The 24,522-nt window shown below is 38.7% G+C and overlaps 1 protein-coding gene across 1 annotated transcript in view; it reads left to right on the top strand.

Annotated features, from left to right (window-relative positions):
- The window catches only part of NALCN (sodium leak channel, non-selective), a 302,683-nt gene that overhangs the window by 85,986 nt on the left and 192,175 nt on the right, over positions 1-24,522 (top strand). Inside the window, 2 exon segments of the mRNA XM_046664759.1 lie at positions 18,348-18,490; positions 18,622-18,726. Coding sequence (XP_046520715.1) covers positions 18,348-18,490; positions 18,622-18,726 — 248 coding nt within the window.

Below are 24,522 nucleotides of genomic sequence, written 5' to 3' on the forward strand. Positions count from 1 at the left end.
ATCGGGGAGAACTTTGTCACAGGGCCACATGTCCTAGCAGGAAATTACAGACAATATATTCTGCAGCTGAGCGGCCATACCCCCAGGAAGAAGGCAGAATGAGTCTGGAGTGAACAACCAGCAGCGTCTGCCGCAGGCTTTAAATAAGCAGAGGACAAAATGCCCAGTTAATTATAAATTTCTTCTTAAAACCAGCCATTTTATACAAGTCAAAACAAACCTATTTTATATAAAAAAATTCTCTATTTTATGTTCTACTTCTCAAATGATTGTATTCGTATCATGAAACGAAGTCATAGAGTTTCAGCTAGGACTACTGAATGGCCAGAAGGTACACCCCGAAACTAAATGAGTCACTTTTGAATTTTATTTTGTTCTGATTTACCTAACAGAGTCTCTTCATAAGTGAAGGTAATTAAAATTTTGTTGTATTTTAAGTTTTTAATCTGGAGTTAAAACTCTCCATCTACTCCTGTTAGATAGTAATCTGAGGAACATGGAGGGCGAGGAGAGAAGGCAGGTAAATGCTCCTTCCCACCTCAAACAGAGACACTCAAGTACCGTCTCAGATCCAAAGACACAGGGAGGAATTTTCGCCTCCCTGCCTCTCCCTTCCTTCGGGCTAGTCTATTTAATTTTAAAAGCAGAATTTTGCTTTCCTAAAGTATACCAGACAAGAATTTGTTCAAATTCCTCAAAACCAAGCCAAGAAGAGTTTCAGAAAGTTGAGACATGCGTGGCCGAGTGGAAAGAACATAGTTTTTGGAGGCAGGCACGGATGCATGGGAATACTGCTCCAGACGGTCACTTCTAGGTGACCAAGCTTCTTAGCCTCATGGAGCCAGTCTCCCCACTTATAAAATGGAAGTGATAAGAATCAGCTTGCCAGGGTGTTGATACAGACTCAAACCGTGTAAAGGGCCTGGTGTACGATAGGATGGGTCTCTCCACCTGTGTAACCTGTGGAAGCCCCAGGGAACTCAAGGTTTTAGTTGCTGTGGCTTCATGGCCAGGAGTCGTCCATGGTTTCCCCGGGTGGGAGCTGCCCAGTGCAGCCCAGGCTACCGTCACTCTGTCCAGAGCTAACCACTCTGAGGCGTGGGTATAGCCCCATGAGACACAGGGGAGCTAGGCACCCGGAGGTTTCTGTAACAGGGGCAAGAAAGTGGAGCTGAGACCCTGCTCCGACTGAGCAGCTCATGGCAGCTATGGCCCAGAACAGCTGCTCCTGCCTGCTCATTGCTGCTGCTGTTTACAGAACAGCGTGGCCTCCAAGCCTGCCCCTTACTCAGCTCAGCTCTTCCAGCAACTGGAGGTAGCCCTTCAAAAGCCTACCTTTTGCCTCAGAAATGTCAGAGGGGAGTGTGGGCTCTTAAAAGCCAAGAAAATGCACCTGATAACACCCAAACACCCCGCCCCCGACAAGGAAAGCCTGATAGGAAGAGGGGGTGAAGGCATGGGTAGAGGGGCAGGCCCCAACCCTCAGTGCCCCCCATTTCTGCAGGAACAAGGCCTCGTTCTGTTGGGAAGTGCAGCCTTGGGGGTCTCCTTTTCTTTCCCTCCTGAGCTGGGATAACTGCCTCCCTTACATCCTCTCACAAGGCGACAGCAGGGCCAGAGAGAGAGGTGTCACTTCAGGTGTCGAAATTGTGACCGACACCGCTCTCCGCTCCGTGGCAGTCCCAGCTGTGGAGGCAACGGGAGTAGAAGGAAGCTTTCCTGGAGGTCGGGAGTGAGCCTGCTGTGGGAGGATGTGGAGAAGGGAGCAGCAGCGGCAGCGCCCGCGCTTGGGGAGATCAAGGCGGTGGGGGGACAGCTCTGGGGTAAGGAGGATGTTCAAAGACCCTGTGTTTAAATCCCTTCTCGGCGGCGCTTCCTCACCACGCAGCCTTGGGCAGGTGACTTCAGTTTTCATCTGTAAAATGAGGTTAATAGTACTAGGGCAGCTGTGAGGAGTCATTGAGCTGTAAATGCCTGGCCAGCTCCACCTCCTCACAGATGTCCGTGAGTAGAGTGATATTGTAGCTGGGGGATGCTGGAGATCTGTGAGTACCAGCCTGTCGGACCCCAAAGTTTTTCCAACGCAGAGAGTAAGACTACAGGTTTGCCCACTTCGTGAGGACCCATATGGGAGAAGGGTCATGTGAGGCAACAGAGTGAAGGTCTGTAGGGGGCTGTGGAGGTGGGCGTAGAGCCACCAAGTGATGCTCTGGGGAGGGAGCTGGGAATGGACTGCCCCTCTGGTCAGGAGATGGCTGCATCTGCCAGTGAGGACCACAGAGCATCCTTAGGCAGACAAGGCAGGTCTACTGTCCGGCATTGGGAGCCGTGGCGGCTGCTGTGGGTCACCACTTTGCCCTAGGCACTATCTCTTCATACAAATTAATTCGGATAATTCACATCTGGAGCCCCTCCATGGTGGCAGATGAGCAGCCTGACCAGCTTTCAAAGTCAGCCAGCCTCTGTAATTGCTACTCTTCTCCTAGTCCAACGCACCCTTCCCTTTTATGCCTGTTTTCTCTTTGACTATTTCCACCAGCCCCTCTCCCTGACCTACTCTCTGCTTTGTTGCTTTCGTTTGCTCACTTAACGTACATGTTTGTGTTTTGTCCAGGTTAGCGTATCTTTCTTTGACGTGCCAGGCAGTGGGCACTGGGAACATGGCGATGAGCAAGACGCAGTTGCTGCTCTGGTGGGGCTTGCATTCTGCTGGGGGGGAGGGAAAGTAAATAAACTTCAGACTTTAAAACTTGGACAAAACTTTTAAAAATATTATATTCTACTGATAAAGTGAGATAAATAATGGTAGGTCCTACATTGCAGAGGATTAGTGCATCCCTTACAGTCAAAGCTTTAGGGAAAAAGAAGGCAAGAGATGCTGTTGAGTATGAATTTGTCACGCAAATAAGATTAAACCTTGGAGATCAATCTTTTGACTGTTGCCTCTTTTTAAAGTAAGAGATATTGAAGAATTCTAGGACAAAACTAGAGGTTAAAAAGCTGGAAAAGTTAAATGTGCCAAATGCAAGAACCTTGTCACTAAACTAGTTATGTGGATGATGAAAGTCCTTGTGCCCCTTTAAACTTCAGTACTTGGTGCTGAAAATGTGCTGTAAGTCCATGAAGGCAATAGCAAATTTATTCAAGTTTAAGAGAATGACAAAACACAGCTGATATGGGGGTAACTACTCCCAGTCCATAAGTAAACACCACTCATGAGACGGCAAAGAGTAATGGTGTTAATTGAACAAGAGATTTAGATAAAATGTTCAACTCCATTTCCTCGTCCCTCTAAAAGAGACAACACCTGCCATGTTGTCTCATTGTTAATCCTCAGGGGTGTTGAATGAACCCATTATGGAGGTTTATGAAAACCCTCTGTCAGTTGTACAATGCTGAGTTATATCAGCTAATAATAATTAGAAGAAGAATAAAATAATTGATGAAGAATGAGTATGATTATATTCCTGCTGAATAATGAGTTAAATAAAAGATTATTAAAACTGTAAATAATTACTCCATAGTCTAGACATGTCTCTGTGCGTTGGATGTTAAGTAGTATTTCCAGGGAGGATTTTTCTGTAGTTCTCCTGACCAGGGAAGAAAAGTTAATGTCACCCCACCAGCACAGTGCAACTGTCTGATTGCTCTCTTAATGTCATGAGCCCAGACACTTGCTAGGAATGTCTGATTGCTGGCCAAAGGAGCTCTGGCCTGGGGCAGCAGTCCTGTCAGTGTGCCTAATGAGAGCGTGGAGAGACACTTCATTCCAGGCATAAGCCAGCCAGGTCACAGCTGCCCAAAGCTCGTTGCCTTTGGTTGAGTTTGTTGTGCTATTATATAACGGATACTTGAACCATATCCCATGAATCACTGGTTTTTTTCTTCCTCCCTCTCCACTGTCTTATTATCACTGTGCTGTCTGTGTCTAATGTTGCCTTAGAGTTTGTTTAAAATCAAGCAGAAAAACAGGTAGGTATTAAGGTGGAAGCAGAAAAAGTTATTAATGAGGTAAAATGACATATGGCACATTCTGGCACAGTGGCTTGGGGCCAGCCAGAAGAGTCTTCACTATCACAGTCTGGCCTTACTTTGTGCTAATGATGGTGTTTTCATTTCTATGCTGTTACTGGTACATAAGCCAAACTGGCCAAGCTGACTAGACTACACGTGAGCAGAAAGTCATGCCTTTGCATGTGTTACTTTACAACTCTCATTTTAATCAAACATGCTCATTTGTCCATGCTATTTCTGACCCTATCTTAAATGAAAAAGAAGTTATTTAATGGCTTGTGGTTTCTACTCCAACATGTAAAGAACTTGAAAGTTGCCGATCCTGTTCTCACAGAAAAAGCTAAACAAACTGAAAATCAACAATTCTGAAAACCATCAGTGCTTCTTAGATCTAACAGAGAATTGGGGTTGCAGGGCAAACCACTGCCTTGAAATTTGGAGACAGCAAATACAGAGGATCATATCTCCCCAGGAGCAGGAGTCGCTAGAGCCAGAGACACTTAAACTGTAATTGGGTGATTGCTGGAGGCTGAGTATCGACTAGCTTAAGAGTTAAAAATTCCTCCAGTCTTAAGGGGGCCTCCATGCTTTTATGAGTTCTTACCTCCAGGAGGCCTACCAGACTTCTTTCATGTGTGTGCGTGCGTGCATGTGTGTGTGTGTGTGTGTGAGGAAGATTGGCCCTGAGCTAACATCTGTTGCCAGTTTTCCTCTTTTTGCTTGAGCAAGATTGGCCCTGAGCTAACATCTGTTGCCAGTTTTCCTCTTTTTGCTTGAGGAAGATTGACACTGAGTGAGCATCTGTGCCAATCTTCCTCTATTTATGTGGGATGTGCCCATAGCATGGCTTGATGAGCAGTGTGTAGGTCCAGGCACAGGATCTGAAACTGTAAACCCTGGGCCACTGAAGCAGATTGTGTGAACTCAACCACTACGCCTCTGGGCCGGTCCCCCCTACCAGGTTCTTATGGAGAAGATCAGAGAAAAATTCCCTCATGCTTCCTGCAGGGGAAGAAGAACAGTGACCATTCTGAAATAAGCCCAGAGCCCTCTGTTCTCCATGACAAAGCCATGACCTCTAGGACATCTACTTTCCTGGAGTCTCATATGACCTAAGAGGAGGGCTGGCAGATGACTAGAGCCCCCTTCCTGTATCACATAAACTGAGAAAAAAAGGCTAAGAAACTCCTCTGAAGGTCACAGCCTAGGACTCAATGGACTAAAAAACCTGAGATTTGATCCTATGATTGTAGAATGCTTCCCTTCCTCAATATCTTATCATCACATTAACAGGGCACCAAAATAATAGCTGGATTACAACTCAGCTGCAAGAGAGAAATTCCATTTAGAAGGAGTTTCTAGAGAAACCTAATGTCCACGGGAGAGACAGAAACCAGGACACTAGAGGAAATCAAAGCCTTTGACACCTCAGATACAGCATACATTAAACACAGCCTAACCCCCAGCCAGATTAACATAAATCCTCCCACTAAAACCACATCCCTCAGTTCTGTTACCTAATATATCATACCCAGCCTTCAAAAAAAAATTACAAGGCATGGTAAAAAGCAAATAAGAACACAATCTGAAGAGACAAAGCAATGGTCAGAACCAGACTCAGATATGACAGAGATTTTGTAATTATCAAGTAATTTGGAATTTAAGATATCTTAATTATTATGCTAAGCGTTCTATTTGAAAAAGTGGAGAATATGCAAGAACAAATGAGTAATGTAAGCAGGTGGAAACTCTAAGAAGGAATGAAAAGGAAACACTAGAGATCAAATACACTGTAACAGAAATGAAGAATGCCTTTCAAGGGCTTTTCAGTAGACTAGACACAGCCAAAGCAAGAAACATTAAGACTGAGGATATGTCAACAGAAACTTCACAAACTGAAATGCAAGGAGGAAAAAGAATGAAAAAAAGGGGAACAGAATGATAAAGAACTGTGGGACAATTACAGAAGTTTAACATACATATAGTGGGAATACCAGAAGGAGAAGAAAGAGAGAAAGGAGCAGAAGAAATATTTGAAGTAATAATGGCTGAGAATTTTCCAAAATTGATGTTGGATACAATGCTGCAGATCAAGGAAGCCTGGACCACACCAAGCAGGATAAGTACCAAAGTGTCAGCACTTGGGTATATCATATTCAAACTGCAGAAAAGTAAAGACACAGGAAATCTTGAAAGAAACCAGAGGAAAATAACACCTTACCCGTAAAGGAATAAGGATGAGAATTATACTGGATTTCTCTTCTGAAGCCATGTAAGCAAGAAGAGAGTAAAGTGAAATATTTAAAATGTTGAAAGAAAAAACAGAATAACCTAGAATTTTGTATTCAGAGAGATTATGTTTCAAAAGTGAGGAGATATAAAGACTTTCTCGGACAAAGAAAACCTGAAAGAATTTGGTGCCAGCAGAACTGCTTTGCAAGAAATGATAGAAGAAGTCCTTTAGAGAAGGAAAGTGATGTAGATCAGAAATGTGAGTCTACATAAAGAAGAAGAATGTGGGAAAAGACAAAAATGAAGGTAAATAAAATATTTTTCTTTTTCTTATTCTTAACTGGCCTAATAGCTGCTTGTTCAGAATAATGGTAGCAACAATATATTAGGTGATTATAGCTCGTGGATAAGTGAGATGAATAACAGCAGTGTTATAAGGGACAGGAGGAAGGAAGAGGGAATACTCTATTATGAGGTACCCCCTCTCTCTGTGAAATGATACAGTTATCTGAAGGTGGGCTTACATTAGTTTTAAATATATAATATAAACTCTAAGGCAACCACTAAAAATTTTTTAAAAGAAATATTAATATGCTAAGAGAAGAGTAAAACTGTAATCAATTAAAACCAGAGAAGGCAAAAAAAAAAAGCAAATGAAGACAAATAAGAAACAAAGAACAAGTGCAATGAAAAGAAAACAGAAATGTGGTACATATTAATCTATATAATCACTTTAAATGTGAATGGTATAAGTATACCAATTAAAAGACAGAGAATAAGAGAGTGGATAAAAAAACAGTACTCAACCACATCTTGTCTGCAAGAAGTCCACCTTAACTATAAAGACAGATAGATTAAAAGAGATTGAGAAAGATATACCATGTTAACACTAATGAAAGGAAAATGGGAGTAGCTTTATTAATTTCAGACAAAGCTAACTTCAGAACAAGAGAAATTACCAGGGAGAAAGAGGAGCATTACATAATTATATACAGGTCAGTTCTCCCAGAAAACATAACAGTCCTTAATGTGTGTGCACCTAACAACAGAGCATAAAAGATAGTCCCTCCCAACTTGTGCTATAGATTCAACACAATCCCAATCAAAATTCTAGCATGTTGTCCTCTGGATATCAACAAACTGATTCTAAAGTTTATATGGAAAGGCAAAAGACCTAGAATCGTCAACACAACACTGAAGAAGAGCAAAGTCAGGGAACTGACAGTACTCGAATTCAGGATTTAATACAAAACTACAGTATCAAGACAGTGGGGTACTGGAAAAATAGAAGCTAGATCAATGGAACAGAATAGACAGCCCAGAAATATACCTACACAAATCATCAACTGGTCTTTGACAAAGGAGCAAAGACAATTGAATGGAGAAAGGATAGTCTCTTCAACAAATGATGCTGGAAGTACTGGACATACACATGCAAAAACATAAATCTAGATACATCCAGTACACCTTGCACAAAAATTAACTCAAATGGATTATAGACCTAAATGTAAAATGCAAGACTATGAAACTTCTAGAAGATAACGTAGGAGAAATATCTAGGTGACCTTGGGTTTGTCAATGGTTTTGGTTTTGGCAAAACCAAAAGCATGATAAGTGAATGAAAAAAACTGCTAAGTTGGATTTCACTAAAATTAATAACTTCTGCTGTGCAAAAGACACTCTTAAGAGAGTAAAAAGACAAGCCACAGACTAAAGAAAATATTTGAATAACACGTATCTCATGAAAGACTTGTATTCAAAATATACAAAGAACTCTTAAAACTCAACAATAAGAAAACAAACAACCCAGTTTAAAGGTGGGCAAAATATCTGAACAGACATCTCACCAATGAAGGTAAGCATTTGGCAAGTAAGCAGAGGAAAAGATGTCCAACATCATATGTAATTAGAGAATTGCAAATTAAAGTGAGATACCACTATACACCTATCAGAATGGCTCAGATCCAAATCACTGACACCACCAAATGCTGGTGAGGATTTAGAGCAACAGGGACTCTCATTCATTGCTGGTGAGAATGCAAAATGGTACAGCCACTTTGGAAGACATTTTGTTTTTTTAACAAAGCTAAACATAATCTTAACATATGATTGAGCAATCAATGCTCCTCTTTACCCAAATGAATTGAAAACATATATCCACACAAAAACCTGTACACGAATGTTTATAGCAGCTTTATTCATAAGTGACAAAAACTGGAGGCAGCCAAGATGCCCCCCAATAGGGCATAACTTGAGATTAAAAAAACTGTGGTACATCCATACAATGGAATATTACTCAGCAATAAAAAGAAATGCGTTGTTAGGCCACCAAGAGACATAGAGCAATGGTAAATGCATCTTGCTAAGTGAAAGAAACTAGTCTGAAAGGCTACTTGCTGTATGATTCCAACTATATGACATTTTGGAAAAGGCAAAACTATAGAGACAGCAAAAAGATCAGTGGTTGCAGGGTTTCAGAGGAGAGAGGTGAGGGTTGAATAGGTGGAGCACAATGGATTTTTAGGACGGTGAAACTATCCTGTGTAATACTGTAATAGTGGATACATAATGTTATGGATTTGTCAAGACCCATCTAACTGCACAACACAGAGAGTGAACCTACTGTAAACTGTGGGCTTGAGTTAGCAATATGGTGTCACACATTGGTTCATCAGTTTTGACAACTACACCACACTAATGCAAGACGTTAATAATAGGGGATAGTGTGCAGAGAGACGGGATAGATGGGAACTTTCCGTACAAAATCCGCTCCATTTTTTGTAAGCCTAAAACTGCTAAAAAAAAGAAGTCTATTAATTTTTTTAAAGTTAATTTATTACTATTCCCTCATATTCTTATCTCACCTATGAAAAGTTCTGGTTTACGTTGGAAAAGTTGGTCAAGTGGGAATACGTAGTAACTTGCTTCCTTAGTAACACAGCTTTTAATACAGGCAAAATATTTTTCAGTCTTAGTATAATCTTAATGAATCTAAAATTGAATCTGTGGCACATCCAAAAAATAAGTCTAAACCAGTTGAAAAACTGCATTTTTAAACATGTTTTTAGCCTTAGGAGTTTATGGAAGAAAGTAGACAGGCAAATATAGGAAAAATTCTGTAAATATTTTTGTATACATATATCAATGTGAAGATATATGACAAAAAATTCCTCATGTATAGTTTAAAATTTTTAATAATTAATATTTCGTATTTAGTTGTAGCTATTCAACTGTAATGTTAGTATGCATATTAGAGCATGTCCTTGTTTTTAGTTTTATATTATCATATCAATTTTTAAATTGATGTAATTAAATCTTTCGTTGTAAATCATGGAAATTTTATATTTATCATAACACAAATAAGAACTTTAGTTAAATCCATATGTTATTTGTATTTCTTATCTCATATTTATTGTAAATTACATTTGGTCAATATCACTGAGGTATCTTTCTTCCTTCCTACTTAGACCTGAGTTAGATTTTAATATGCCTCTGTTAGCAAAAAATCAAGTTATTTATTTCCAATCTTGGTTGCTCTTTTGATCCTGTGCTTATTTACTATTTCAGTCAGCCTTGCTATTAAAATTAAAACAAATTCTCCCTATTGTGGCTATTCTGAGGTAGACTGACCAAATATATCTTAAAGTTAATTCTTATTTTCATTGCTTGTGCATGATAATGCAGAGATGGGAACTGTGTGTGTCCCAAAATATGGAGACAAGAAAGTCTTAGATCTTTTTCCAAATACTTGGTTCTAATTTTGGACTATTATGAAATTCTAATGTCATGACTATTAACTCCTTAAAAATTATGTGAGGTTCTGGCCTTTTTGCTTTGATTTCTTTTGATTATAGTTTCCAATAAATCGTTCCTAAAATCTCACCCAAAAATGGATGACACAGCTAAAACACTCTAAAAGAAACCATATTTCTGGCATGATATGTTTTTTGAGGAAATTAAAAAGCTACTAAATAACATTTATTTAGAGTTTTAGGGGTGACCAGCAAGTGTCATGATTGCCATAGTCTATCTATGGTAGACTGAGGCCCAGAATGGTTAACTAACTGACCAGTGTCACACAGAGAGGAGGGAATGGACAGTTGGACTGTTAGAAAAGGCAACTGAAAGCTAATTGGGGCCTAGCATAGTTTTTTTAAGTCAGCTAATGGAAAATAAATTTCCAAGAAGCTCTTTTGATCTGAAATCACGCTCCTCAAAGGCAGAGGGATGGCAGGTGTGTGTCACGACCTCTCCTTTGCTACCTTAGTCACCCGACATGGAAACGGCCCGGCACCAGGGGCGGGAGTGTTTTAGCTGGCATGTGGACTCAGCATCCTTGGAACTGTTCTACTTTAATATCTAAACTTTCCTGCCAATGTCAGCATCCGGCCTTGTCAACACTTCTTTTTCCATTTGTGAATACTATGGTTAAAGCTTCACCGCTCCTTCTTTAGAAGTATTTTATATTTAGAACTTGGGCGTTTAGAAATTACCTACATCTGAAGAAATACATCCCAACTAAGAATCTTTATTACTTATAAAAAAAGTTTAACTTAGAAAATATGTATAAATATATACCTGCTGTTTTCTATATGGCCTTTGATCTTATAGCAAAACTTCAGCGCTGTGGGTAGTGATGAGGTTTAAGGTAACAGATAAAGCGATTTCATCAGTGAGGTGAGGTTGTGCCAAAAGAGTGCTTACCTTTTAAAAAAAAAAAAAAACCTAAACTAAAATTCATCTCAAAAATATAAGGTTTATAGATACATTTTAAAGCATTTAGAATAAAAGAAGTCCTCTGTATTTGCTCCATGTTCTTGAAGAGCAAATAAAAAATGTTGTTTTGTTTTGTTATTTGATGGCCGCACGACAGTCGTCAGACTGAATGTGTGTGGATCCTTAGTTGAGCATGTGGGTGAGTTGTGTGTAGATTATTATAGTCATAAGGTTATATCACAGTCTGTCCAGGGAAATAATTAAATTATTTTAGAAATATATTTTAGTAAAATTAAACGTAATTTCAAGGAGTAGAAAACATTGTTCATAAAGATTTTATTCATTAGAAAGGTGACTTCATCCCAAGTAATTTAATTCTGGCTGGTTTTATTGCTCATTAAGCCTCTGTGATTCAGGATGGGCCTTTCTTGCTAGTGCTGCTCTGTTGACCTTATTCACATTTCATGTTTGCCGATGCATTCAGCCTCAGTGACAGAGATTTATGATGTCGAATCCAGATGTCCACCTTAAGAATATACATCACTCACTGGCGTTTGTTTTTATGGCCTCATGACAAATAGGTTTACTTTATAATAACCAAGCTTGGTTAAAATTTATTATCAGCACAGATCCAACTCTCAGGATTTGCGCGTACGGTTCATGTGAAGAGGTAAAGGGTGAGGTGGTGTGGAGCAGTGTGGCGGGAAAAAAAACATATTATAGAAAGTTACAGTGAATCTCACCACTGGCCACTGGTTAAAATATTTTAAATGTGTGGTTCAAATATGTATAAGAGATTTTATGCCAGAGAATGGGCAAATTCCCAGAGGGTGAAAGAAACTGAGATCACAGACACAAAAGATGATTTCATTGTAGATTTTGTCTTCAACAGGTGACCTCAAGCTACAGGTTATGGTTGAGTTAGAGAAGCCGCCAAGCTGTTTGGAATCTGGTTGTGGCCATTTAGATTCCATTGTTGACTGCACCCACATGTGTCATGAGCCACTTAGCAGGTTTCTACTCAACACTCTGTTTTGTGGTCCAGACAGAATTAGAGTCATGAACATGGACTACAGATTAGTCCGTTTTCCTCTGTTTTGTACGTTAATATATTGAATGCCTCATTTTGATTCAGCTGCAAAACCTGGAAAACTTGCAAAACATATGTGTTTGTGGTTTGTCTTGGAATAATTCACAAAGTAGCACTGTAATTTTCCGTGAGGAAAATTTTCTGCCATTTATTTCATTTCAAATATGTGATTTTTCTTTTTAAAACTTAATATATTTGTAATATCTCATTCTCCAAACTAAGATATTTCTCCCTGGGATACAGGTATGTACAGACAGTCATCTTATAATATTGCAGGAAGTAAAAACGAAATAAGATTTATCTTCCAATGTGCAGTTGTTGAAACAAAAAACTGATAAATATTAATGTAATGATACTATTGAGCTGTCTACTGTGTGGCAAATATTTTGTGTAAACAGTGATGTCTTAGGATCTAGGCTTTTAGCCTTCAAAAATTTTTAAAGATGAATAAAATGTCAAACTCACGTGTAGACTATTGTAAATATAGTCCAAAAATGCATTTTTAGGTCTCTTCTTTGGCCTGAAATTGTTTAACCTCCAAACAGTTCATAATAAGCCAAAGGATAAATTTTGATAAGCCTCACAATTGTTCCATTTTCCCCTGTGTTACATGAGGAAGTTCAATTCAGTTTAAAAATACTTAATAAATGCAGTCATATGTGAGGCCCAGAGCTAAGGCCCTGAAGGACAAAAGTCACAGGATCAGGGAGACGATCAGGTTAGAAAAGTGGTTCTCAAACAGGGGTGATTTGCCTACCAGGGGATACTGGGCAATGTCCACAAACATTTTTGGTTGTCATAATTGGGGGTTGAAGGTGCTGTTGACTCTAGTGGATGGAGGTCAGGGATGCTGCAGTGCTCAGGACAGGCCCCCACAACAAAGCGTTATCCAGCCCCAAATGTCCCCAGTGCCAAAGTTGAGGAATTAGAGTGTCTGGCTTAGAGTGTCAACTAACCAGTGGTGCCCCTAGATGAGCGAACTTATTTATCTTTGACACATTAGAATTTAAACAACAGTGACTTCTACCTAAAGTCAAACTGACAGGACAACCTGCCTTTAAGTGGCTTCAGTGAATTCTTTCTCAAACTAAGCAAAGTTCTGTGTTTGTATTAGTCCTGTGGCTTAATAAGAATATTGCTCTATGGAGTAGTTGTAGAGTTTAAAAATAACATTTAGTTGGAGATAAGTTGCATATATCCAAACATAACAAAACAAATGGAAACCAGGGAAGCACACTCACCACATCTTCAACAGATTGTATTTCTAACAATGGAAATGTGCAAAGATCAAGCTCTTTACATGTGTTCTCTTGTTTGACCACCTTTCAGGGTTGGAGATTTAGTCATTGCAACTGTAGTTGAGAAAATAAGCGTCCGTTTGGAGTTTAGGCTGAGAATTATATCCTTCCACAGTGAAACTTGCTGGTTAAGAGCAGTTCATTGAGGCACCAGTAGATGACAGCCATTCATGTGTAGTGGTGGAGGAACATGTAGTTTTCTTTTCTCTTCCAACTAAAAGGGATGCTCACACTGGAATGTAGTAGGGATAAAGTCTGAAAAGGATAAGATCCAATCAGAGTCAGCTGGGGGAACAGAAAGAGCAACTTAGAAAAGTTTGAGGGAGATTGATGTTCTTGAGTGACAAAAATGTTGTCATTTTGCCCACACTGAGATTCTGTTCCCAGGTGGGAAATGAAGCCAGACAATCAGATCAGTTTCATAAAAAGTGCATCAGGTTGGGAAGGTTAATGGACCAGATAAGAAGACAAGTATCTGTAGCAGGATGACCTAGGTAGAATGAAGGCTGACTCCCTCAAGGTGCTATAGGGACTACTTCCAAACTCCTGTAGCTTGCTGTGCTTTGCAAAGCCAAGAGCAGATTCAAAAGGGACTGAGCCATAGCCAGCATCCAATGGGATGGGTTCTTGCCTGACCTTGGATGGGGCTGCCTCAGGGGGTGGTGTGTATCGCCGGAGGGGTTAAAATTCAGGAACATTGACCTGAGGATCCAAACATTGAGAGAGAGGATAGCATGAATTGTCCTAAAAGGAACCTCTAGATTCTATTGGGAATTCTGAGTGTGGGGTGAAGGTTATTGTTCAGACTAAGGCCTGGTGTACTTACTCATTCTTTTCAACAATCTCAAGCCTACATCACCAACTTTAACTTCCCAAATTCTTTCACAATAGATCGAGCATCAGCATCATTAGAATAAGTAGATATTTTGTGTTTGGAGAGGAATTCAATGCTGGGACCCCAGGTTAGTAACTTGTTTTTAAATCTCATCAAAATTTTGTGGCCCCGTTATTTCAAAGTTGAACAACTCAATGGCATTATGTACCCTATGTCAAGAAGAAACAAAAGGGAGTATTCCCAGGGCACAATCAGTTTCTCACTTTTTTTCACAAAAAAAGAGTCAGCAGAAGACAGCCAAGCGTTAAATATAGTCCTAAAGATAGTGGAAACAGATTGGAATATAATTTTGTTCAGAGCTATAAAAAAAATATCCTCTACTATATCTGAATACATGCAGCCTGTAGAAAGTTCCAAGGGATTTATTTTCTAAATGTAGACTTGTGGGTCTTCTTATCTGATGAATCAAACCAATGGAAGAGGTCAGTAAGGATGAATGAAATTAGGAGAATTGATGAGCCGAGTAATGTTATGGTGACTTTGTTTCTTATACAACTTGAATTTGTGCTTTGAGAATTGGGGTCTAAGAAAACGGTGCTGTCCCGGGAGCTTCCCAGAGAGATTTCTGGAGCAGGCCTTGTTGTTCTCTAGGAAGAAAATGTGTTCTAGTCCCGGGTGCTATTGTAGAATCAGGATTCATTTAACAAAGAAAGTGTGATCTTTTTGGCTAGAAATTTTAGTTTCAAAATTAAAATGGAGTAAAAGTATTCTGGAGTGTATCTAGAGAAAATATTTTGTATGTATCAATATAATATTTTCTAGAGATTTCCCATGCTGGATCAAACAATATGGGAAGACTTTTTTGTTTATGTGTAGCATGGACTTTTAAGTTTATATATGTATATGTGTTCTAAGTGAATTTTGAAAATCAGCAAAACAAAGTCAATTATTAAATACTTCTCTTTGGTTCCAAATTATCTGTGCGGTATTCACAGTGAGGAAGAATTGATAGAAAAGCAAATATTTGAGAAAGGCCTTCGTATGTTTTAATACTATGATATTATTTAATGTATCAACATTTCTTGAGTGCTTCTCAATGCCAGGTCAGAAGTGAAAGATAGAGTGTTAACTTAGAGTCCTCTTAACTTAGAGTGTTTCGGGAGACAGACAGGGTGACAGAAGTCAGTGTGGTGAGCGACGTGAGGCAGGTGAGCTCCGGGCTCCCTGAGGAGACTGAGGGCAAAGGAAGTGAGCTGGGCTGGGACAGCGCAGAGGGGACAGCTAAGAGGACCAGAGAGAGGCGCTGGGGTAGTGGGGGGCCAGTCAGAGAGAGCAGGATGTGCAAAATAAGTTTGAGTGGCTACGATTTCTTTCTCAGGGTTGCCTACTTCCCAAAGAAAATAAGGATCGTAAATTTGATTTTTGCCGTTTTAAATATCGGTCAGCAATTGGAAAATTTTTTCGAAAGTGATTTTCTTTTCATGTTTTGCAACTCGGGAGTAGAAAAGTGATGAGGAAGGACTGTCTTATTCAATTGCCTTTGCTCCTGCAACTCTTCGTAACGTCTTCAAAGCCTTTGAGCCGCTGTAGTTCGTATATACGTGAAACACTTTTTTCAGGAGTCGGCGTTCTCCTCAGGCATTTTTTGGTTACATTTTCACAAATGTCTCATCTCTCTGTATCAACAAACCCTGCTTTTTGAGCTGCACTGCGAGGTCCTACTTCTTTTCTTTTTTCTGTGTCAAATTAGGAAAAATGAAGTAAAAGCTTCGAGATTGCTCATTGAATGCACTATTCTTTACTTAATTCCAACTAGCATCTTTCCTGTGGATGTAATAAAAGAAGAGACGGGCGAGTTAGAGCAGGATAATTTTCAGTGTTCCTTTCAAATTTAATCTTATATTGACAGTCCCATGATTTTACCTGTAAATGCTCAATTGGTAAAGCTGTTACACTTTAATGGTAATTCGTAATGGATTTCTCTAGCCCCTTTTCTGTTTTAGTTCAAATCAGTAGAAGAAAAGGGACATAAATGACTTGTTTTATGTTAAAATTGTCTTTCATATTCACACTACAAAAGCAAAAATGTACATTTTTAGTACGTATGAATCATTAATGGAAATGGTTATTTCTGTTGGCATTTTATTTTTTGTACACGCTGTTCTTTTCAGAATTTTTCTCTTTAAAGTTGTCTTCTTGCATGAGTTCCTCACTGCACTATAAACTTACCCATCATAGACCCTCAGAAAAAAATAGACTTCATTCAAATTAAGGATAATAAGAGAAAACAAGCTCTTTTTAAAGTCTCAGTCTCAAGCAAGAGAATATAAAAGTAACATGGCAAAGAAAAGAAGGGTTAAAGACCTGGACCTGTGAGAGTTCAGTTTCTGGCTTTATCACTTTCTATCCCAGGCAAGTTCATTAACTAGTGACCTTCACTTTCCTTTTCTGTAAAATGTGCTTGTTAATATCTGCCCTTCTACCCACCTCCCCATCCACCCGCCTAATTATACAAAGATTTCCTTAGCATTGAAGTATGTAAAAGAACCTTAAACTGGGCGTGTTTTACAAATGGTAGTTGTTATGGCAACGACATACCAGTGTGTACAATATGATTCTTAAAATGAGAGGCAGTACACATACGAAGTTATATTTTATATAACTACTTAGCACAGATTAGTGCATCATAGGCATTCATCAAATAGGAATGCCCATTCCTCCTTTCTCTCAGCTGTTCTCTCAAGCCTCTTTATTTCCCACGTGTCCCCGTTTACTGCAGGCTTTTCGCTGTTCTGCGTGCTTTGGTATTCATTGATGCTCTCATTACTCTTCCTGAATGCACAGGCCCAGAGAGATAGTCAGTCATCAGCCAACCTGAGTAACCCCCTTCTTAGTTTGGATATTTGATTGTATGCATATTCTAGTTTTAAATTTCTGTGTGATTAGAACATATATGGGTGGATGTTGGTTTTATATCCTATAATAATTTAACTCATTTATAGCAGTGTAATTTATTGAAGTGCAAATGTTTACCAGTTTTATGAATAACAAGCTGTATCATATTTGTTTTATAAACAACTTTAATTCAGCACTATATTATTTATATGTTTTCTCACAAAATAATATTAAGCAACTATTTTCCATTTTTATAATAATAATACCTAAAATTGGTTAAGTACTCACCATATGCCAATGCTTTATTGAAATTAAATCATCTAATCCTCACAACACTATGAGGTATGGGTTATTTATTTCCTCATTTTACAGATGGGGAAACTAAGCCACAGAAAGGATGTCAGAAGGCATGTTACCATCACAGTTAAATATGCAGGACCTTGTTCCAGAATGACTCGGTTAATCTAGTTCTCCTATTATTATCTGTGCATCTTTAGACAAATCACTTACCCTTTATGTGCTTTAGTTTTTCCATCTGTAAAATGGGGAAATAATAGCACATACGTTATGATGTTGCAAGGATTAACCACTGTCTTTCCTCTGAATGGCATGTTAGGTCCTCTTAACCACGTATTCAGAAGTCTGCCCACATATTGTTCACTTTTCTTCTTTCCCTTATCAGTAGTATTTTCAATGAGACAACTCTCCCGGAAAATCGAAATACTACTTGATGATTTACTATGTTACATTTTGGTGTTTAGCAAACAGCGTGAAATCCAAAGACAGGCTCCAACATACTGATTTTTGGAGTCTACAATACTTCAGTCTTCCTATGAGAGAGAGATTTCAAATGAAACCCAATTCCCAGATTGATTTCATTTTGGCTAAAACTACAAGTGCTTTTCAGCACACAGAAAGTGTTAAGCCCCAAGAGGCAAGCTTACATTGTAGACATTATATTTTATTATATCTTCACTTGATTTGAATATTGGTTTCCTTTTCCACATTGTTAAATGAACCTAATCGCTAATGATATAAAGTTTTTTTATTGCTGGGATATTGAAATTGCCATGGCTTGAAGTCAGAAACAACTTTATCCAAATCCTAAGTATAAGAACAATACAATGTTGCATGCAATATTAGTCCCTTTAGAAGAGCTTCTGTCATTGAGAAAATGAGCATGAATAAATATTAATTGGTTTCTGAAAAATGTTTTCTCATTTCAAAAGTCCACTGTAACTCAATCTGCTCTCCTGTCTCTTGACAGGCACCAGCATATTCACGGTCTATGAGGCTGCCTCCCAGGAAGGCTGGGTGTTCCTCATGTACAGAGCCATTGACAGCTTTCCCCGCTGGCGTTCCTACTTCTATTTCATCACTCTCATATTCTTCCTTGCCTGGCTTGTTAAGGTACTGTAAAACTGCATCCTAATGAAATCTCGGTTTTCTGACAGTTTCTGCAGATTTTTTATTTGTTTTCTGTTTCCCTCCACTCCCTTGTTCCCAGTCTTTGGTAAATATGGTTTGTAATTTTCTTTCAGAATGTGTTTATCGCTGTCATCATTGAAACATTTGCAGAAATCAGGGTCCAATTTCAACAAATGTGGGGATCAAGAAGCAGCACCACTTCCACAGCCACCACACAGGTACAGTATCGGGGGGTGAGGAGGAAGCTCACTCGACCAGGGGCATGTCTGTGCTCACCGTCAGAGGGCCTGTGTATAGGGTTAGAGTGTTTGCAATGGACAACATATGTCATTCAGAGTGAAACAATCACAGTACAGTGAGTCATGAGGAAGACTTCTCAAGTTCAAATGCCTGCCTGTGGTTTTTGAGGAATCGCCGCATCTTCAGCAGGGTCCCCCAATGCTCCTAGGAAATTGGAAGTGTCTTCGAGTTTGGCTAAAAGCAGCAGGACAGTTATTACGTAAGAGGGCAATTCAGGTCCAATGTCTTTGTTTTTATTTTTGGTTTTGTTGTGAGTGTGTGGTTTTTGTTTTTTGGGTTCTTTTGGTGTTTAGAAAGAGGAAGGGCAGGTTTATATATCTTCTTCTAGTATGAATCTTTATAAAAGAGACAGAAAGTAAAAATTCCAGAATCAAGAATGAAATGGTTTTAATGCCTTGTAACTATTAATATTAAATTTTAAGAAAAATTTAATGTAAGTTTGTAAACACTTAGACAGATCTGTTGGGACAAAGGTATCTGTGAAAGATCCAAGGTGCCATTTTACCTTGAAAATCTTTGAATTGAACTTTTAGTAATTAGATGCTAAAATGCTATTAAATATGCTAATATTTGAAAAGGCCTCATGCAGCATCTTTATGATGTTGTAAGAGTTTGAAATGTCTAGCCAATTCATTACAGATGAATAATATTGATATTATTCAATTTTGACAAACAGCTTTCAAACTTCCATGAAATATTTTTTTAAATGTTATATAGGTTATATCATAGATGTCGTGTAGGAAAGCCTTCTAAGAATCAACCACATTTAGTTCTTATTTCTTCTCTCATCTCTTTTAATAAACTATGAGAAATAATAAAGGTCCAAGTCCATTCTGACGTGTCTTTTAAATTGAGTGATAACTTCTCAAAGGGCATGTTTTCTGCTCTCGACATGGGGAACTAAATAGAACATAGAACTATGAACACAACACAGAATTTACATTCAGTGTTCCTGGGAGATGACCTAAAATGTCTTTGAAACCATATAATGCTTCTTAAGTAACTCTTATTTATAAAACCACAGCTGGAAAGGTAGTGTTTGGAAGCACCACTAAATCAGCCAGCAGTTATAATAGAAAGTGAAAAGTGAAAAGACTGTGAAAAAAGTTGTACAAAATTGTTTTGATGCAAAATTGTACTTAATCAGGAGGAATAAGTTGGTAATTCAGAGGTAATGGGTTTAGGTATTCAGGAGAGGTAATCATACAGAGAATTGTGAAAAACCTTCATTAAGAAAAATGTGGCGGCTAAAGACACGGTTGCTAGGCAACCGAAGCTCCTGCAGCAGCCTCTTGGTAAAACACCACTTGGGCTGCCTGGCAACAGGCTGTCAGGCCCCGCCCAGCCCCTCACCAGCCACTGGGCAAGTGGCCTAGATGCTTTGTGTGTGTGGAAGGGAGAGACATCATTTGCTGTGATTCTGTTACGTTTGCAAAATCTGACAGAACTCTGTGCGCAAGGACCACTTGTTAAATGGTTTAAAATACTAAATCACAAGTTTCTAATTCCAATAAAGCAGATAGGCTTTGAGGAAATAAAATAAAGATGGTTATTGTGTTGTAAAGCACACAGGTGTTCAGAAATGAAGTCAGTTTTTGCCTTTCTCTGGTATATGGGACATTTGCACTTTTTCTATATGTTATCCTCACAGAAAGACTAAGAGGGTCCCAGGCTTGGTGGGCTTGTTGATATCTCTAAGTCTATGGACTTTCCAGGAGGGCTCTGTGTGTAGAAAGAAAATTATGCCCGTTAACAGGATAAAGAAGGGGCTTTCCGACATCTTAGGCAATAATTCAGTAGGAATTGGTTCTGATGTGGACTGTTCAAAGGGAAAAGAGAGTCTGTGATGAGAACTGTTTTGTTTTTTTCTTAATAACAAAGCAGCCTGCCTCTGAGTCACAGCAAAGAAACAAATTACAGAAAAATTAATGCCAAAGGTCTTATGGAGATCATAACACAACATGTAACAGGAAAACAAAAGGAAAATGATGTGGAAAATTTCAGATTAGTAGTCATTAGTTCTCCTGAACTCTGGTGGGGACGGTGGCTTTTGTACCTGCGTAATTGGTAGACATGGGTCATTTTGCCACATGCTCAGGTATATGTTGGGTTATAGTGCAATAGATTCCAACATCCATGATATAATGGCGCCCTGTGTGAGTCCACAACAGGACTACCCATGCCACAAGTTCTTAGGGTGTTGCCCTAGAATTGGATATTGGGATGTGCAGATGTGCAAGAAGAAATATCCTGGATGTAGCATCTCCCTAGTCCATACATTTCCTCTCGTTCCTTAGACGCTTCACCTCACATATTTGTGGGTAGTCAAGTGGTATTCTGATCTAGGCGGGTTCATGGGAGGGATGAGCTGATCTGACTTTGCCTGCGGTAGAACTGAAAGAACTGCTAACCATTAGGGCCCCACACGGCCATGTTTTTCTTCTGTAGGGTGATGAGAGACACCAGGCGGGCTCTGGCAAGCAATACATACCTAACTTTTATATATGACTCATGGTCCAATGGTTCATATTGAGGGATTGGTAAATTGGACAATCTGATTATCTCAAGAGAGCAATCATTTCTGGGTCTGTCATAATCCCTGGTTGAGCATGCTTGCTGGCCCAGGTTTTCTGAATTAATATCCCCTAATTAAGGTAGAGGATTGATAAGGGTAGAGTTGTTGTAGGATAAAAGCACACTTATAAGTGCTTCCTCCTTTGTGGTTCCATTGACATTCTTAGAATATGGGTTTCTAGAGCTCCTAAGCAATTTCTGTATAAATGTTCAATGCTGGGTTAAAAGGCAGAAAGGCATAGAAGAAAAGAAGACATGATCAAAAATGGAAAGAATTTATCCACCATAAAAGACTATGTACAACTTAATGCTCAAGGACAATACTTTAGTAAACATTTGTTTACTGCATTTCAAAACCATTGATTTCCATGTGAATATACGTCATTAAAATATGGGAGAAAGCAATTTAATGAAGGCAGATTCTGGGAAGGTCTCTTCTAGCACGGTACAATAGTCAGCTCCTTCAATAAGAAACCATAGTAATGGAATAATACAGTCACCATGGGAAGCCATAAATGAGAATTATGTTTTGTGAGGCTGAGTCAGTGAATATATCATATAATAATGAAATCTAGTCAAGTGTCTACTTTCATTATTTCATATAATAAAGACTATTACCTATTTTTTTAAATGATTGATTTTTGAAAGAACTCAAAGAGGGTAAGAATTTCAAAATAAATTTTAGATTTTCTCTACATTATTATATGTATGTGTGTTTCTTGAGTTTGGAATTTTATTTCAGTTGCTAGTGATTAGCCTAGTTACCAAGATTCTTTCTCTGCCCCCGCCATTAAATAATCTGTTATTATTGTTGATGAGGATGATGAAATGTGGCCTACAGTAGAACCATCCCAAAAGCATCCTTAACTACTTTGTAAATCAAGTGACCCTTGGTAAAACCCTGGCAGTTTCAAACAGACAAGCCTGAGATAAATCTCAAGACTGAAAGCTCTATGGGTTCCCAAATGGTTGTACTAACAGGAGAGAGCTCATGGAAATTCACTCATGTTGTCATTGGTCATATTCCACTAATTCATAACGTCTTATTACAATGATTAACAGATATTGAGAACTGCATTAATCATGTGTTAATGGCTTTACAAGCAATCATATTTCATCTTCACAATAATATTGTGAGGTAGGTACTATTATTGTTTCTGCTTTGCAGATTAAAAAATGACAAGGATTGGAAAGTTAATTAGTTTACCGCATGTTACATAACTGGTAGGTGGTGGACCTGGGACTTAGAACCAGGTTGATCAGCTGTAAGAGCCTTCAGTTTTACTCACTGAGATCCTTCTTCTTTTTAATTTAGTCATTACGGGCCCTGCTGTCAACACACTGTCTTTGTTCTGGCCCCATGAGAACTTCTCTTTTCTGAAAAAAGAGTATTCTTGTTGGTTGTAAGGTGGAGAAAAGGGCATTCTCATACATTTTTACTAAGAGTGTAAATTGAAATATCCTTTCTAGAAAAGTTAGGCAATATGTATCAAATTAGAAACTATATTTGATCAAGAGATTCCACTTCTAGGAATTTATTCTAAGAAAAATTTGAGGCAGTGCTCAAAGATATACATTCAAGAATGTTTATAGAGTCATTTTGATTTAAAAAAAATAATATGAACCCTAGCAATAAGTTATTGGTTATAAATTATGAACTTAGAATAAATGCAAGCCATTAAATCATGATTAAATTTGTTGACATGAAAATATTCAGACAACATATTAATGAAAAAAATGGGCTCATGTTTTTGTGTATGTGTGTGTGTATAACATTCCTGGAAGGTTAACTCTAAAATGTTAGAGGTGGTTGTCTCTGGGTGTTGAGTTTAAGAATTTTTTACAGCTCAGCCACATTTTTAAGTATTTAATAGTAAAACTGTATTAATTATATACTGAGAGGGGAAACGAAACTTACATCTTTAAAGTGAAATAAATCATTGGACATTCAAACTGATGCCACTTGTATTACTTAAGTTCAGCTACAAGGGACAAAAAGCCCCAAACAAGTGGCTTATGTGAGACAGCATTCCTTTCTCTCTCATGTAAAGTTATTGGAGGCCATTCAGGGTTGCCGTGGTGGACGTAGTGCCGCAAATCCAGATTCCTTCCACCTTTTTGCTCCACCTTGCATAACCTTCATTCCTAAAGTTGCTTTGTGGACTAAGGTGGCTGCTGTAGCTCTAACCCTCACATCCCTATTCCAGAAAGCAGGAAGGAAAAGAATGGAAAGAAAGAGAAAGTTTCTGCTTATATCTCATGGGGCAGTATGTAATTACATGATCAAGATGAGCTTCAAAAAAAGAAAAGAATTAGTCCTTTTTCTTTTTGGTGACCCAGTGTTCGTGTAAAAATTTTCTTACTTTGGAAGACAGGGAGAACAGATTTTGCGGGACAACTGGCAGCCCCTGCCATACTCCTTTAAGGACTTCAGTTCCTGGGGATTCCTGGTTTCGGATATCCCATCGTCTGCCTCACATAGCTACTGTTATATTAACCAATCTAAATGGCATTTTATAATTCGGGGAACTAAAGAGAAATTGAACATGTTTGCATTTCCTTCGCTTTATTTCATACAAAGAAGTGACCTTGAGACAACACTTTTACTAACATTTAAATTGATTCATTTGATTTTGGTCTACTGGAAGAAATAATTTAACAGAGAAAATTAGTCTGCTACTGATCAAAGCACATATATGCCGCAGGAATCTTTGTGCCAGGATAAGAGAGCACGGGATGTGTGCATGGAGGGGTTTCAGCTGGTGACTGACGAGACTGCTTTTGTCTTTTCTCCTTGAAAGGAGACTCCCAGAATTGTGACAGGAACTGTAAAAGGCACTTTAGCAGGTTTGCATTTCAACCAATGTATGTATTCTCAGAATGAGCCTGTTCCTAAAGGATGTGCTTAATTTTGCCACTAAAGATACCTTTTAAAATTCACTCTAAAGGGTATCAGAATCCTATAAATGGACAGCTGAGGAAACTGCTTTGTAATTGGCGTCTTTGATCAAAGAATCTTCGTGTAAATGCACACCTCCATTTTGTCATTTTAAAAGTAAATTCATATATGGCCTGTGGCTTTCGGCGCTTGTCGCCCACTGCCTCACGTATTTTATAGAGGACACGTTTTCTTTCTGCAG

This window comes from Equus quagga, chromosome 6 (genome assembly GCF_021613505.1).
Source record: "Equus quagga isolate Etosha38 chromosome 6, UCLA_HA_Equagga_1.0, whole genome shotgun sequence".
NCBI classification, from domain to species: Eukaryota; Metazoa; Chordata; class Mammalia; order Perissodactyla; family Equidae; genus Equus; species Equus quagga.